The sequence below is a fragment of the Aphis gossypii genome, chromosome X (assembly GCF_020184175.1).
Source record: "Aphis gossypii isolate Hap1 chromosome X, ASM2018417v2, whole genome shotgun sequence".
Taxonomy (NCBI): domain Eukaryota; kingdom Metazoa; phylum Arthropoda; class Insecta; order Hemiptera; family Aphididae; genus Aphis; species Aphis gossypii.
The window spans coordinates 60,785,417-60,803,516 of NC_065533.1; the positions used below are offsets into that span (position 1 = coordinate 60,785,417).

The 18,100-nt window shown below is 25.2% G+C and overlaps 3 protein-coding genes across 3 annotated transcripts; all 3 read right to left on the reverse strand.

Annotated features, from left to right (window-relative positions):
• Positions 1–330: 330 nt before the first annotated feature.
• Positions 331–7,750, reverse strand: LOC114123349 (rab11 family-interacting protein 2). Its single transcript, XM_027986281.2, has 11 exons — positions 7,517–7,750; positions 7,398–7,436; positions 5,088–5,199; positions 4,883–5,020; positions 4,507–4,670; positions 4,365–4,430; positions 4,134–4,279; positions 3,839–4,064; positions 3,559–3,768; positions 2,755–2,897; positions 331–2,186 (listed from the first exon to the last, which is right to left on the reverse strand). Exons 1-11 carry the CDS (start codon positions 7,545–7,547, stop codon positions 2,025–2,027), a joined length of 1,437 nt encoding a protein of 478 aa, XP_027842082.1. The 5' UTR covers positions 7,548–7,750; the 3' UTR covers positions 331–2,024.
• Positions 7,751–8,982: 1,232 nt separating this feature from the next.
• On the reverse strand, positions 8,983–12,914 carry LOC114123350 (thioredoxin reductase-like selenoprotein T homolog CG3887). Its single transcript, XM_027986282.2, has 4 exons — positions 12,394–12,914; positions 10,995–11,124; positions 10,738–10,933; positions 8,983–10,676 (listed from the first exon to the last, which is right to left on the reverse strand). The coding sequence occupies exons 1-4, from the start codon at positions 12,552–12,554 to the stop codon at positions 10,570–10,572; spliced, it is 594 nt and encodes a 197-aa protein (XP_027842083.1). The 5' UTR covers positions 12,555–12,914; the 3' UTR covers positions 8,983–10,569.
• A 1,300-nt stretch (positions 12,915–14,214) lies between these two features.
• On the reverse strand, positions 14,215–17,201 carry LOC114123345 (mitochondrial cardiolipin hydrolase-like). The gene is made up of 2 exons (XM_027986277.2): positions 16,590–17,201; positions 14,215–15,020 (listed from the first exon to the last, which is right to left on the reverse strand). Exons 1-2 carry the CDS (start codon positions 16,601–16,603, stop codon positions 14,402–14,404), a joined length of 633 nt encoding a protein of 210 aa, XP_027842078.1. The 5' UTR covers positions 16,604–17,201; the 3' UTR covers positions 14,215–14,401.
• Positions 17,202–18,100: the final 899 nt, after the last annotated feature.

Below are 18,100 nucleotides of genomic sequence, written 5' to 3' on the forward strand. Positions count from 1 at the left end.
ATAAACTGTAATAATGCGTATTTACATTTTTGTACAAATTAAAGTTAGTATATGTTATTATGTATAATCTTCTTATACATTCTTTTGTTCATATAAACAATAACCAAAAAAATAATTACTTTCCCTTCAAAATTAAAATGTAAAATTTAAATGAAAAATTATGAAAATGTAGATACGTGCTATTACGGTTAACTTAATAATATACTCTTTAATCTCTAATAATGGTATATTGTATCCATAAAGAACTGATGTTGATTTATTAAAAAATTGAACCAGATATTATGATGCGATATTGCAAAAACCATTATAATAATCAATGTATACTACAAATGTTATATTAAATTAATTTATTGGAAATCCCAAATATCAATTATATAAATAAATAAATAAATATAATTAAAATCAATCTAAAAAATAAAACTCTCATTTCTAATAATATTTTTAACAGTTTCATAACATACATCAAATTTTTTTTTACCTTAAGATAAATTAACAATAACTTATAAAATACATTGTTATATAATTAGCACAAAATAATATGGTTTTGTTGTGATAAATACAACCTGAAAAGTAAAGAATATTCTTTACAATAATTTAGAATATTCCATACATTTTTATAATTAATTGTTATCACATGTTTTAAACAAGGGGTCGGCAATTAGTTTCCAAAACAGTCCAAATGAGTTTTACAAAAGAAGTTTCAGAAAATTATATACGTTCTAGAAAATTGAAAATACATCAATTATCAAATATTAGATTCTATTATTCTAAGTGTATGAATAATTATTCTGGGTATCCATACAAAGGAAAACAATACAGATAAAGTAATTGTTTGTACTAAGATGGGACGAAATATATATAAAAAAAAACAAATATTTATGAGTGTAAAATTTAAATTGGACATAACTGGTGGTTCCAGCTTTTTTTTTTCTATGGTTTAGTTAAACTATAATTCACTTTTGCTTATTACTGACACATGCTTTAAATTAACATAATAATATTTAAAAATACTTAACTAAATCTATAATTTATTATATCATAATAACACCCTGATACGATACACAATGTTAGTAATATTAGAAACAGATAACATAATTGATAACAAAACTCAAATGATAACATAATGTCATTCAAGTAAGACAATTATGTACACGGATAACAATATGTATATTATAAAATTATAAAATTATTATTAGTTACAAGGGACGGTTTGGTTATTCTTAAAAAAAAAAAATAGCACATATAAAAATCACAACATTAGATTACACTTAAATAATAGTAATAAAAAAAATTGTTTCACACAAAAGGCAGCGAGTTCTATTTCCATCATTAAAAAATATATATTCATAATATATAGCCCTTTAAACGAAACAACTTAACAAATTTACAGTGAAAACAATTTAAACCTTTGTTACACTATGTGTTTTATGTCTTCTATTAAAATGGCATAAAAAGATTTAATAATAAATTAATACAATTATAAAGGTCTTAAAATTGTTCTAAGAAAATAACTGTGAGATAACAAAAAAAAAAAAAAAATAAAAAAAATATATATCTGCTGGTACACACCTTTAACATACATGAATAAATAGTAACTATCTAATAAAAATAACAGACAAACCGTGAAATAATCAAACAGTTAATTGAACAAAGATAAAACATAACGTAATAGCTGTGACAAACATTTAAATGGCTACATAATTTGTAATTTTGATGATGTAAATCTCAGAAACTATAAAATATAGTTAAAAAAATATTATATATTTTGGTGTCGAGGAATATAAAAATATATATGTGTTAATTCAACAAGAATATTAACAATACTACTATTTGTAATGGTTAAAAAAATATATTATACAAGCTCGTTATCATTAATAATATAGTCTGGTGTACCATCACCTAATTGGCGAGCTTAGAAGTCATCTCATTTGTGTTAAAAAAAATGATCAGAATTTTTTAATAAAATAATAGAAAAAAATAATACATTTTCGGTCCGGCCACTACTGTTTGTTAAAATTATAACATTATACTCTGCGCTTGTAGCAAATATAAGGTGTTTGCAAGATTTTTGGTGAAGTTTCCATGACGCGCAGCAACAGCTTGTCCAAGTACTCTTCTAGTTCGGTTCTCTGTTTACTCTCATCGCGCAAATTGGTTTGCAACTGAATCACCATTTCAATCAAATCCTGAAAACATATTAATATTTTATTACTACGAAAACTTGAGTAAATTTTTCGGAAATAAAATTTTTGTTTGAAGACATAAACAGGGAGCTTAGATTAGGCTATCTCAAGCTTTTTAAAGAAGATGTTAGAATACTATTTATTTTCTCTTTCTGGTTCACGTTTGACCACAATTTAAGAATTTAAGACACTATAGTTACCTAACAAGCAATAATAAAAATATTATTCGAGAGAAAATAATATTAAACATAGCCTTAGATAGAACCTATAAATCTATGGTTGCGATATTAATCTAAAGATTAATTCCAGTGATTGTTTTAGACTATAGTCATAGGTTTTCAATGCTAATAGGAAATTGTATTGCGGGAATTCAAGCCCTTCTATCTTTTTTAAAAGACTAAATAATTATTTTTAAAACCACAGGTCAGACCATTAATTATTGACTTTACCCTACTGGTAGGTTAAAGACCTGTGTACACTGTTCGTGCACATCATAATTGTATACTATCTAATGATTAGTATATATATTTGGAGTTTTTTATTTTTATTATTATTATTATTATATACACACATCTCTGGATTTTCCATCAAACTTTTGAAGCACCTCTGCTGAGTGTTTCGAATGAGAATTTTGATGATGACTGGAATCTTTTTCCTTGCCAATGATGATGCGTTCATAAGCTTTGTTCCATGACGACAACGCCGACTTGCTTTCTAAAAAGTGTCGAGAAAAAGATGTGTTGATACATTTATTAAACAATTTACATAGTAAAAACTAATTTAAACATTTCACAAAAAAAAAAATTAATAAATTCTTAATTTAAAGTAATTAAAAAAAACTAAAAAATGCAAAAAACATTTGTTGAACAAGTTTATACGTCTGACTTTAATAGATGATTATTTGTTATCACTAGCATACAATAATAATATATAAATATTAAAATATAATAAAATTATACAAATGTAAAATGTTTGGTTGGTGGTGATTCATGATCCAGTTATTATTTTGGGTGTCAAGTTTTCAAGGGGCAATAATATTTTTATATCATTGTGAAATAAAATTTTTAATTTCATATGATTTATAAAATTATATCAATAAGAAATCAGAATTTGACGATACAGTTGTTTACTAGTATCAAACTAATTTTAAAATAAAACATTCAACAGTAATGTAACTTTAGTCATCTGCTTATAGACCGTACATAAATTATATTTTAATTAAGTATAAGATTTAAGGATTTATCTTAAATCTGAACTGACAAACTATAACTAAAAATAGTGTCCAAATATTCCTCTATTGAAAATATTCTCCATAAACAAATAAATAACTATATATTTAAGTAACTTAAACATAATATTATATAGATTTGATTACTTGGTAATGTGTCATTTTCATGGTTAGATTCCTTATTGTTAAAAGAACGGTCATCAAGTGGTGAAATAGGATGTTTCTTTTGAACTTTAGGACTATTTTTGAGTGATGGTGTTGGACTTTTATCTTTAGTTCTATCGTGATTGATTGGCACATCTACAGCATCTTTTAATTTTGACTTGAGAGTGTCAGAAAGTTTTAAAGTATTATTATCTGAAAAAAATATTTTAACATGTTCTCAAATTAATGTTTAAAATAAATTAATTTTTAATTAATATTATACCTTTGTTTTTGTATAGTTTTCGTTGCCATTCATCTTGTGTTTGAGAAACAGGCGAACGATTCATAACTGGAGATTTGTTCATTGTATCCGAGTTACTAACACTTTCAACTGATCCATGCATAGGTAAAGTTAAGCCACTGATAGGTGAACTATTCACTCCTTTGCGATCAGATTGACCAGATGTCTCTAAAGAGCAAGCTGATCCTTTGTGCGATAAATCTTCAAGCTGAAGAAATAGAAAATTATAGGTATATTAATAAACAATTTATAAATTACAGATTGACTTGTTAATTACTGCAAAATCATCATCATCACTAATAACACCTGGGTCGGCATCATATCCTGCTTGTGAAGAGTTTACTTTGTTTGGATTTTCTACACTTAAATTAATACTAGAGGATGATATTTCTTGAATTTTTTTTTCTCTTTTAATTTTTCCCGCTAAAATTTAAAATACATCTAACATTGATCACATTTGATAAAAATAAATGGAAACAGCAATAATTAAATTTAAACAGGTAATTACTTATTGTTTTAGCAAGTTTCTTAAAAGATTTTTTATCAACACTACTAATGCTCATCAAACTACCACCTAAAAAAAAAAAACAAAATCTTTTATAAAATGTAAATGTTTAACAGTTTGTTTATTGACACTGATTTACACTTACTGATATTGGAAGCTGTATGAGATAATTGCCCTACAGATAATCTGTGTTTTTCTTTCTTGCTTAGATCCCGTAGACTTCCAGATTTAACTGTAAATGCTATTTTAACTTGTAATTCACCACGTTCTTTGTTTTCTTGTCCATTTTTGCTTTTTAAAGGATACCACCTAAATTTGAAACAGTAGAGATTAAGATTAATAATTTCATGATTATTACTTATTAGTTATTATAAGCTAAAATAAGTTAAATTATAGGTAAAATTTGATTATCAGCCATATATTAATAATACATAAATTGTATCATTCTACATTTTAAATAGATTATAAGTATTCTAAATAACATCTTTATTGAAAACATTTTGATTTAAGCATAAACATACTTGCTTTTTGGACGTTCGTAAACATCAATATCAGCCAAAGGTATTGTAGTCTGACCCAAAAATTGGTCTAGTCCCAAAAAATTTCGGTGTAGTACGCTTAGTACTAATTCAGCAGTATTTCCTTGTTTAGGGATTTGTCTACAAAAACAACATTGGATAAGTATTTACATAACATTACTATTGTATATTTTTTTATACAGCTTACAATTCACAAACTTCATGCCATTCTGTTAATTCGGTATCTATTGCTTTTTCTTTTGGCGATGTTTGATATTTTTCTTTTCCCAAACCAATGGTGACAAATAAATCATTTTTGGCTAAAGTAAAATACCAATTAGTTGTGTATAATATATATACACGTTTGTGTATTATTCTTAACAATTTTATTATTATTGGAATTTGTTGATTTACTCTTACTATTTAAATAAGCATATAGGTATGTATATAAAAGATAATTAAACTAGTATTGTATTAAGATTAAGTAATCAGTAACTAATGCCTAATGCTCAAATGATCAGAGTTAAATAGTCAATTAATTAATTTATATTAGTCAATAAGTTTGATACATAATTCAAAGGTTTTTATATATGTATGTATATACAAAGATCAAAATATGAGATCATATTAAAAACATATAAAAAAAATGTATATTAAAATCAAGTTAATAGTTAATACATTTAGGTACATAAAATAAATTAATAAAATTTAATATAAATTATGTTAAGCAACTGAATAAAATATATAACATTATGGGAAAAGATTTTACATAAATTAACTTTATTTATGTATTATCAAAAAGATATAAGAAAATATTTACCAGAGAGTGTAATTGCCATAACTTACATTTTAAGAAAACTGTAATAATATATAAAATAGGATTTCATTACAGGTGTTACCTATGTTAATTTTGAAGTTAATTTGACCAAGTAGTAATGTGTTATTGGTAATATTATTTAATATTTTAGGTAGTAAAGACCTAATACCTAATTATATTAATCCAATCTTTTTTTGTTGAGAAATTTAAATTTAAACATTATCATCATAACTTGTGAGATAATCAATTACAATTTGGGCATAGTGTGGTATATTATAGGTTTCTTGTATAATTTGAGTACATTCTACTTGGAAACAAATTGATATAAAAATAATTTTTAATGTGAATGAATTGTTATAATAAGAGCAATAAAAGAGCTATAGCTTTATCATAAGTAGAGACCAGAATTATATGCGATTACAAACTTGAAAAACTCTTAAATATGCATTCAAAAAGAGGTATAGGTATGCAATTTTATACTTTACATTATACTTAATAAAATATAATTTAAAAAATAAATACCATTGTTACACCAAGAATAGTAATTATTTATCATATACTATATTATTTTATTACTTGAAATAAAATAATCAAAATAAATTATAAATACCTACTTAAGCTGTAATTAAAAGAAATACTACGGTTTTTCGTGTAAGACATATTGACATTTGAATGAGAAGTCCCATACTTCACATACTTTTAGAAATACATCAGTTAGAATATTATTAATATGATTTTGCAAAGTTTGAAATCTTCAATAATTTAATACACTTAAAAATCCTCAGACCATCATAAATTAATAGTACATTTAATTTAAAAAAAAATATTTAAAATTTAATATTACTTAGGTATCATTAATTAATACATTTAATAAAAGGTATAAAAATGTTATAACTTTGAGAAACACCTGAAATTACTGAAATAGAATTTGTATTTGTAATAAATTAATATATTTGGGTTGAAAAAGAATTAAATCAAGATCTATATCAAGATAATAAAAAGTTTGCATTCATTAAATCTAATTTCTTTAACTGTATCAATTAAAAGTTAAATTTTATCAAAACTTTTTCAAATAATGACATCAGTTTAAGATAAAAATTCTTGTTTGAAAATATATTATCATTTAGAGTTTTTTTAATAGCCTTGTGATTGTTTCATCTTGTAAGCAACAAAATTATTAATACAGCTTCAAAAACTATTTTAACCTACTTAAAATTAAATTAAAATGATAAACAATAAACATTATAAGCATTATCATTGTAATGAAACATAATAGCTACTACCAATTTTTAAATGGCCTAATCATTGACCTTATGTATACCCAAAAGGAAATAAATACTAAGTGGTCTGATAACGTTTCTGAGAATTTTATATAAATAATTACTAAATGAACCATATTATTATGACTCACTAAACTTAGATGAAGGGAAACATAAGTAATGACTAATATAAATCAGTATGTACTTATACGTGGGCTTATTATTTTTGCTAATCAATAACAAGCTCTAATGATTTAGTGTCAAAACTGAGAACTATTATAGGATATATATGATCGAATATACGATCAGAATGAAATTGTTTCGTCTGATGGTACACGCCATATACCAAGATACAAGTAGTTTGAATCGAGGACCTCAGAAAGGAATGCATCTAGAGAGTATAATATGAGTTATTAACAAATAATTATCGAGAAGTACTTACCGTTTTTGTTCTTGAAGTTTAAGCCCCGGGTCCTCTGAACTGTAAACGAAACACGGTGGCATTAATTTCATTAGGTACAATTACTGCAGTCGATGGGTATTTTTTTGTTCAACGCTTACCTGTGACCTGTACGTGCGTGGGACTCCACATAGCGTCGGTGAATCGGTTCGTTTGGCTGCTAAGGACGATGGGTGAGTGAAAAAAAAAAAAAAAGGTCTAAGCCTCGGAGTCGGACGGAAGACGAAACAATAACTATGGGTGGTACGCTGCGCTACTGAGAGGAGAAAAACTGAGAGTTTCGACGCTGAGCGTTTGATAAGGACGACGTACGACGGCGATAAGACTACCGCCACGAATAATGAAAAAACGTTCGAGCATACGATATTCGTATGGTACGACTGCGATAGTCGTTATCACGTAACAACATAATATCGTTTTATCAACGATCATAATAATATTATTATGTGATGTCCGAAATGTTTGAATAAAATCAATAATTACGACAGAAAAATTTTATTAGCCATGCCATCACGATATTATTAATATTAATTATTAAATATGATTATCACAAATGACTCAAGTCTAAAATACCTTCGTCTATTCAAGACTCCGAGACGTGTGACGTGTACCTAATAACTACTAATTAAACAACATTTAAACATTTGTCATACAGTCATTAATCATTTTTTATATATTATTTTATAGCATACGAGTGTAAAACAAGGTATGATTAGAACTTTTTTATGATCGAATCCTTTGGTAGTCGCGTGACGCGTATTAATAATAATTTAATGACTTGTTATTAGTTCCAAGTCGTGTTAATATACCTCCAATGATTAAATTGGTTAATCACTACTATTATTTTTTGCGCTTTGTTTAAATTACAGTTTTTTCTCCATCAATCTACAAATAAATATAAATTGTATTTTCAAAACAATTTGCCATTTAATGTTGGTATAGGAAACCATTTATTTGTTACATTAATGTATTCTTTCTAATTTCTACTGCTATTTATATAAACAAACTTATCTTTAACATACTTTAATTTATATGTTTTTAGTGTAGCAAAGTACCACAGTACTTGTAGTATCGGGCATAGGCTGCCTTTAATATCTCACTTGAAGCGTTAAATAAAAGTTAAAAGGTATATAGTAAGGTATAAGTGTTGAAAATGTTTATAACATTCATTATACTAGACTTAAATATCAAATATTACATAGATAGTAGAAAACATTTAAAAAGTATTAATATACACAATTCATAAGAATAGTTTCAAGTTAAAAACACAGACATACCTAATATATTTAATTTTTGCTAAAGATTTGATTTATGTTATCAATCACAAAATTACTGACGACTACAAAAAAAAAAAAAAAAAAATACTTAGGGCTGTTCTCACAATGTCCGGTTAAGTGTTGGTTAAGACTAAATGTCTAAGAAAATTAAGATATTATTTTAGTAAAGAATTTTCTATGGCAAGTGCAAAATCACTGTTTTTTGGGAATAAAATAGGTGTTTAGCCACAACAATAAATTTTAACCAGTTATGATTTTAAATGTAAATTGATAAAAAAATACACGAATAATTCTTTGGTTTTTATTTTATATTTATTCAAGTATTTGCACATGAAATCTAAAACAAATCTTAAAAATTATTTTAAGAATACTGAGATTAAATAAATTACAACATGTAACAAAAACAAAGATTGTTACTAATGGCAAACAAATTAACAAATAGTAAGTCGACCAGTAGTGTTAATTAATTGGTCTTTTCATGATTTGTTCAAATATATGTAAAATATATTTGAACTGTTTCAACATTCCTTTTACAATAGAAATTAACACTATTAAGTATAGACGTATAGTTAATACATTTTAATAGTTATTCAAAATACAAATTTGTTTTTGGGTTTGATATCAATAATTTTTTTATTTTTAAATATAGGTAAGAATGATAATAAAATATCCAACAGCATTTTACTATATTAAAATAAACAAATTGCTTATATTAATGTTAAATATTTTATATTTTAAATTTAATTATGTTTTAATTTGGTTAACTTAATTCAAACCCAAAAAGATTTTGAAGGCTGATTTTAATACAGTTTATTTTTTGTTGATTCAATATCATAAAATATAAAAAAAATGAGTTAAATTTAATATTTATTAGCACTCATTCATTAAAAACACAATTTTAACATGTTTTGAAAGAAAAATAAGAATATTTTTACTTTAAAATTCGGATTTTAACAGTTAAATCATCATTAGTCAATTATGAAATCATTTTTAATTAACAAGGCATTTGATCGTTTAAGGTTGAAAAATGTAAGTTTTGAAACAAATAACACAAATTTAACATGTTACTTATAAGTTATAACCTCTAATTATTAAAACAATAATAACTATGAGTTCATATTTGTTCATAATAATAGTAAAACAAAATGAGAAAATTTAACATTTACATATTATTATGATACGTTTTGTTAATATGTATTTTATCAGTTCAAAAGGTTTAAAACCGTCCACTTAAATAATGTAATGGAATGCATAGTTATATTATAGCAATTAATGGTCTACTTCACTACAAGGATGGTGAACTAATCACCCAAGATCAACAATTATAGTTAGTATTTTACAGAAAACTGATGAATGAGGAATTTGGCAACATAATCAATTTTGAAAAATATCTGAACAAGTGTGGTTTGTATAAAACAAATTAAAATCCCAGATTTTATTTATACACTGAGAAAAAAAATCATTGACAATAATAGTTCCAAATAACATTTGTATTATTCAGCATAATATAAAATATACTTAAAAAATATATACATTTATATATGTTAAAGTTACTTGAGTTTATAATATGCTAATTTGAAACAGGCACACACGAACAAATTATTTATTTATATTTTATTTTTACTGATAGAAACCAAAAAAGTAAATTATATTATTAGTGCTTATAAACGGGTATTGAGACTTGGTTTACCATCCTTGATTTACTAAGAGCGAAAGGAAAATATGTATTATGTTTTTTTTTGTTTACTAACAATATAATCACTAAAGCATTTAATAAAACAATACAATAAATATCATTGACTTATTAAAAAAAAAAAATATATTACTTGATAAAAAAGAAGAAATTATTTTTTTTTTAAATAAACGTTTTCAAATACTTATGCAGGATAGGGGCTTTCAAACAATAAATAGTTATCAATAATTTGTATTAATTCAGCAGGCTGAGGAATTCTTCCAGTTTCTAATTTTGACCAAACAGGAATATCTGTAAATTAATAAATCATCAACATAAAATAATTTTTTTGAATAAATGTTTTCATACTTACCATTTAAATACAACTCAAATGCACCAGTTGAAATAAGCATTCCTTCAAACATATTTGAACCAAAAAATACCACAAGACAAGCGTAGATTTTGTTTGATGTACACCAGATCCACCAGTTTGGTTGCTGTTTGCCAATATATTCAAATAAGTTGATTCCAGATCCTATGGCAATTATAATCACCATTTTTGCTAAACTCTAGGATAAAATTATATTATGTCAAAATTATTTTTGTACTGTATTATAAAAATCTATATACCAATATTTTGGCTGCTAGTAAATGTGCCATAGAAGGGTCATAATTTGCTCCTTCAATGCGAAGATGAGGATATTTTTCACTAAGAATATTTGAATATTGATCAAATGCTTTTTGATATCCACACGAATAACTAAAAAAACATAAAAAAACTAATAGAATACTATAAAATACTAAAAAATATTAAATTAAAATAAGAAGATTTCAAATGGTCAGTAATTTCTACCAAAATATTACAATATTTTGTTAATCATACCGAAGGATCTAGTCATGCGTTTATACTTTTGAAAATTGAAATGAATTGTTTATTATGTTTAATAGAGATCAATCAAGGCCATTTTAACAAACTTTGTTCTCCAACTCTTATCAATTTTGATTATTTGAACTTTAAATAAAAAAATCTTAAAATGTGACCAAATCAATCAAAAGTAGACATATTGAAGAATCCAAACCAGTTTTCAGATTTTATTAATAGGTTTATCAGTAGAAATGATAAAACGTGTTTATATTATAAATCGTTCATGTGTGATACACGTGGTGACTTGTACATGCGAGAGCACTCCATTATTTTTCTTACACTACAGAAGTAGAGTGATACCTACTTAGCTAAATACATAAATTGAACATCATGAAAATTGTTTGTAATCAGTTTATGTAAAAATTTTAAGATAAATAGGTATATTATTTAATATTAAAAGTAGAAATTTGAAAAAATTCCAATGTACCTATTAAAAACTAATATTTACTTAACAAAATTGTTAAAATTAAATTAAGGGTATACTGGTACATATTAACGTAATGATGTAAGAGTGAAACAGTTTTGCATAGGTGTATCAATGTATAGTAACAAACCACATGTAATTCTTTTTTTTTTATTATGTGCGTATCAGGTACAAGTATGGAAAATAATAGTAAGCAACAAAATACTAACTTTGAAAATGTAAAATTGCAAATGTACATAGATAAAATATGTAATTGAGAGAATAAAAATTTGTGGTTAAATGGCATCAATTGATAAGTTAAGTACCTACAAAATAAGTTAACACCCATACAAAACAAAGAAAGATAAATGATTTTATATATTACATACTTCATAATTTATTTGAAATTGATTTAGATACACATATTTTTTATCAACATCCTAAGCACAGCAAACAAATAAATGTGCTATATCATTACACTATTTTAAGTGTGAGTACGCACCACAGTGCTCACAACAATAGTTATATTAAACGTAAAATAGGTGGTAAAATGAGATAAAAAATACAAAAGCAATACCTTACCCGAGTTTATAGTTTAGGTAATGAGATAAAAAAATAAGATTTATAATAAAAAATCAAAATTCAAGGGCAACAAAAAATTATTCAGCTTAAACAAACAGCAAGCAGTTTTTCACACTCACCAGTACAGGAACTTGAGCGTCTGCCCTTCGATCGGTCCTTTACCGCCACCGAGGTGAACACTCTTCGACGGACTGCCACCGCTGTCGGACGACACAAAAGTCGAACCGAACAACGCGAAACTGCAGATGACGACCGCGAACGCGGTACTGAAAGCAGCCATGGTGGTCACGGAGTACACGCGACGTCAACTCGCTAATAACGAAAATCGGGATGGATAGACAAGCGTAGACGGGTATCGACACTACCGCTAAGCAGATGACTGAAGACAGTAAATTATAGTTCGACGGAATCACAAGGATGGAAACGCCACTGCGACGTAACGAGATTAATTAACGACGCGATTTGACTGCGGAACGGAACACGATGTTGCGCCAGTCTCTAAAATATTAGAGGAGAACCACTCTATTCGATAGAGCGAAAATTATTGAATAATAATTAATAATGAATATTCAGTATTATGCAATAATAATAATAATAATAAATAATCTTACCGAACAACATTATCGTGTCGGCGAAGATTTCGTGATAAAGACTGTTGACCGTCGCCGCGCCCAATGACAGTACGTCGTTAGGTTAATCGGGTTAGATAATATTGTTCTAGGATAATGTACATGATACCGTATACCTTATACCCGTAAACGATGGTATTTTATCATATCAAACGACTGTATGTGCGATGCAATGCTTACAAACAAAAATCCTGTCACACCGCAGTGATAACGATAGAATTTTATTCAAATTGACAATTGTTATATATTTTTATTTTTTACAACATTAATAATAGTCACTACAACTTAAAAGTTAAAAGTAACCGTAACAAAATTTTGTCATGCCTGATGCAAATACCTAATGTCTATAGATCAAAGTACTTGACTACCCCGTTAAAATCTATGAAGTTATAAATGGTTGTTTTATTTTGTTCACAAAACTTGTTTTGAACAGTTGTCAAATATTTGCAATTTTATTGTCTGGCATGACTTCAATTAAAATTATTATTATTTTTTATTTATAGGTACTTGTAGTATGATAAATTTTTATTGTTTTTAATTAATTTGTAATTTTATCTACTATATTTTTCAAATTTAATTTTCCAAAATATTTCATCGGGTTAATCTTTTAAAATAGATTTAATATTACATTTTTTGTTAAATTTCTATTTTTATAATTCTATTCTATTGCATTCTAATAGTATATTTAATGCATAATTATGTTAATATTTATCTAGTTTTTTAGTTTAATATAAATTTAATAAAAATTTTCATGCATTTCATTCTTAACTATTTACCATGTTAATGCTGTCAATTTTGTTTTTAACCTATCAATTAATTTTTCGCTCGGTCCTGTAAATATAATGATATTATTGGTATCATCATATTTTTATCTAGCCTTCATTGTTAGTTTAAGCAATAAGTTAAAATGAGTCAAAATATTCAATTTAATAATTCATTAGAATACTTTAGGATTTGTATTGGTTGATTTAAAGTTTATTTTATGTTGTGATATACTTAATATTATTTTAATGGCATTGATATATAATACATGTATATTGAGTTTAATAAGCAATCTATCAATTTGTTTTTAACTATATAATACTCATATAATAAAAGGAATTTAAATAAAATAATACAAATAAAATACACCTTTAAAAACAAACAATATATTATAACAGTATGATCTAATGAATAGTAATACAATAGTCAATACACAATATATTATAATATACAAATAAATTAACATAAACGTAACTTATTTTAGTATTATAATTATGAGTTATTTATTTTTATTAAAAATTGATAAACATTTAATATTCTGTAGTTTCTACAATGCAGAATTTAGTATCAAAATATTTACATGTTAAGACAACTTTGTTTAAAAATGGTAATATACTTTTTAACCAAGAATATATATATAAAAAAAAAATAATAATAAACTTCTTTAATACGTTAAATGCAAAAATATGTTTTATTTACATTAAACTTAAATTTTATATTCAAAATAAACATGCAATCAAGTTATTGGAACTAAAATAGTTTTTTCCCATATTTTTTCAAAACCTATGGAAAATGGAATTATCAAACTTTGTAAATCTGTTATTATAACACTTTCCCAATTGCCATAAGTAGCTTGATGTGTCCAATTCATAGAACCCTGAATTAACCATGTAGAGTCAACAATAGCAAATTTATTATGCATGTAACTAGTATCTCTGTTTTCTTGGTATTTTATTTTAATACCAATTTCCAGAAACATTTTAACTTCATGTGAATACACTAAAATACAATTAGAAATTATAATCCTTATCAATATTCCTCGTTGATGGGCAGCAACAACCTCATTTGAAATGGGCTTATTAGATATAGCAAATACACAAATATCTATTGACTTTTTTGCTTTTCGTAAACACAAAATAATTTCTTTTGTTTTAATGCTCGAACAATTCGGAGATGAACAGTTAAAATCAAATGAGTTTCGACAATTGCAATTGGTTGATTTGATAACAGGATTATAGAACAGTACTTTGGTTGAATTTTTAGTTCTTTTCTTTCCATAATGTAACCATATTAATGTTAATGAAGAACTAACACATGATATACATATCCAATTGATCAATGTACTTGACATAAAACTAAAAACAAAATCATAAAAATACATATAATAGTAAATAAACAAATAACTAATCTTACAATCAAGATAAGTATCTAACTGTTCAGCATAGGCGCCGACTTTTAGATATTAGCGCAGGGGCAAACTCTTCTGTTAATCGGAAAAAAATTCTATAGTTTACTGATCGGGAAACTGAATGTCCCGTAACTCTTTTTTAATACTCCTATAGAGTACAAAATAAAATATTATGCATATATATTATTTTAATTTTCTTTATTGTTTTTATTTCTTTTAAATTATTTACATGAAAATATAGAAAATATAATTTTTTTATTATACAATACGTTATATTATATATTATAATATATATACATTTATTTTAATGCGAAAGTATTTTTTCTTGTTGAACACTTATTTATAAAAGTATTTCCTATTTTGCATAAGTCCAAAGATTCTACATCTTGAGTTATAAAATTACTTCAACTTACTATAAAAGTAATAAAATCAGTTCTGTCTCTATATTTCGGGAATAATTGATATTACAAATGTATTTTTAGATCAAATTTAAAACCAAATAGTAGTGAGCGTTCTAAAGTATTTAAGTATTTATAATTATTATCGATGATCATATTTAAGTTTTATATAATTATACAATCGTCGATGTTCTAATGAATATTTTCATGTCATAATCTGGTATTTTAACCAAATAATTATTATTGTACACAACGGGGACGAAATAAATAATAATACATTTGCCCCCGTTTAATCAATGCACGGGGGCGATCGCCCCCTTTGCCCCCGTGGAGTCGGCGCCTATGCTGTTCAGTATAGATATGTTTTAATCACAGATTTATATATTAAATATTTTTTTTCTTAGTTTAAGAGTAACCTCAAGTAGTGAACAATTTTTATTTGGTTTAGACTGATCTGGATAAATCAGTTTTTGTTAACTATTGGCAACTTTTTAAATTTTGATAGTATTGTAGCTATTATAATATAACAATTGCTTAAAACTTAGTAAAATGCAAGGTAGATGGTTTGATTAGATTTTTCTTGGTACACCTAAGCACGGTACTAGTTGAACTGTATACTTTAGTCACACACATTCCTGTTATCTAACCAGATGCTAAGCACCTGAGATTACACTTATATAGTTACATGAAACCAAGAATCTAAAATAGTTCAGAAAAATAACAATTACATTTTGATTAATAAAATATTGTACATTGTGTATAAATTGGTCATAGATCACAGATTTAGAAAGATCTTTTAAAGTGTATGTCATAGGCACAATATAATATATTTTATGTTAATATAGTAATGTTCAAATGGTTTTAAATTATGTTTTTTTTTTTTTTTTTACTGGTAAATGTAACAATCATCGATTTATAATAATAAATAATAATAGTATGATATATGTATTATAAGATTTAAAGCCATTTTAATGTCATTATATAAGCACAATAATTAAAAATAAGAACAATGTTTCAATTATTTTTTTTTTTTAATGTTCAATTGTTTTATGTCATACAAAATATAACGTGAGACTACAACCTAGTTACTGTGTTATAAATTTATAATCATAATTTACCTGTATCCCATCATAAAAAACAAATCTAGAGATAAATAGAACTGTCGGAAAAATATATTTATTTAAAACACGTGGACACGTGTCGTTAAATGTCAAAAATAAAAAAATGTATTAATATTTTTGTTTTATGAATTTATTTTTTACATTGTTATTGCTTGGGATTGGTAGTAGCGTCAGAAAACAGTAAGGCACTAAACGAATCACAAATCCAGCATTTTAAATATCTACGGTCATAGACGACTTAAATAATAGAACACATTAAAAAAAAATTACAACAACAACAAATGCACTAAAAAAAAGTAATATTTGTAACTCAAGTAGAGAGTAGAGACGGTTGATATCACTTTAAATTAACAACGGACTGCGAAAGAAAATTATTATCATAGAACAATAATATGATAGCTCACAACATAAAATGGGGATACGGACAATCGGTCTCCAGACAATTGGTCCCCACGAAAAAATGTCGTATGCGGACAATTGGTTCTGTCCTCTTCGGCCCTTCATAATTTTATACTCGGGCGCCCGGCTTAAAAGTTAAATACAAAATATTTTTTTATCATTAAACGTTCTTTAAAATGTATTTTCAATAATATAATACTTTTACCTTGCATTCAATTTTTAAGCTTTGAAGCAATATAAAATTTAAACAATTTGTGTAGGTATTTTTTTTTTATTCATTGTTTTAATGAATTTTGTCAAAGTTTCTACTTCAAACGTTAACACAAAAAAAAATTGTACTAATTATTTTCAATATTTTATTCTTGCTTTTTGACGTACAAAAAAATCAATTATTACTTTTATTAGATAATATTATGATGATTACGGTTTAAAATATATCTTAAACTGTGATGATGATATTTTGAAACCTTCAAGGAAAAAAAACATTGTAAAACATTGTTTCTATTTGTAAATTTGTAATAGTTTTGATAATACATTTTTAAAAGATCATCTTTTAAATTACCTATTTGTATAGCCTTTCGAGATTTTCATAAATTAGAATTATTAGAATATCTTATATTATACTAGAATTATATTTTTATTCGACATATTATATTATAATGTTCATTTTTAAAATAAATAAGTATTAATAGTATTATTATATTCTAAAAGTATTATATTATTGAAAATACATTTTAAAGTATGTTTAATGATAAAAAAAGTATTTTGTATTTAACTTTTCAGCCGGAGACCAATTGTCTTAGATCCTATAATATGATAGTAGATCAGATCACATTCACTGCTCACTGGCCCTTGCCCTCTTAATTTTATTTTGTTTAAATTAAATAATTAAAATTCTTTTGTTATATTATATTATATAAGTATTATTATTTATTACCTATGTAATAGGTCTTTTTTATTTATCCAAAAATATAATTTGAAAACATATTATTTAAATCAAAATATTAGAAAATTAATAAATAAAAATTATTCATTATTAATTTACTATTTATTGGATTTAACCCAATGCACAGGATAATTAATATATTTATCATAAAATAAAAATCTTA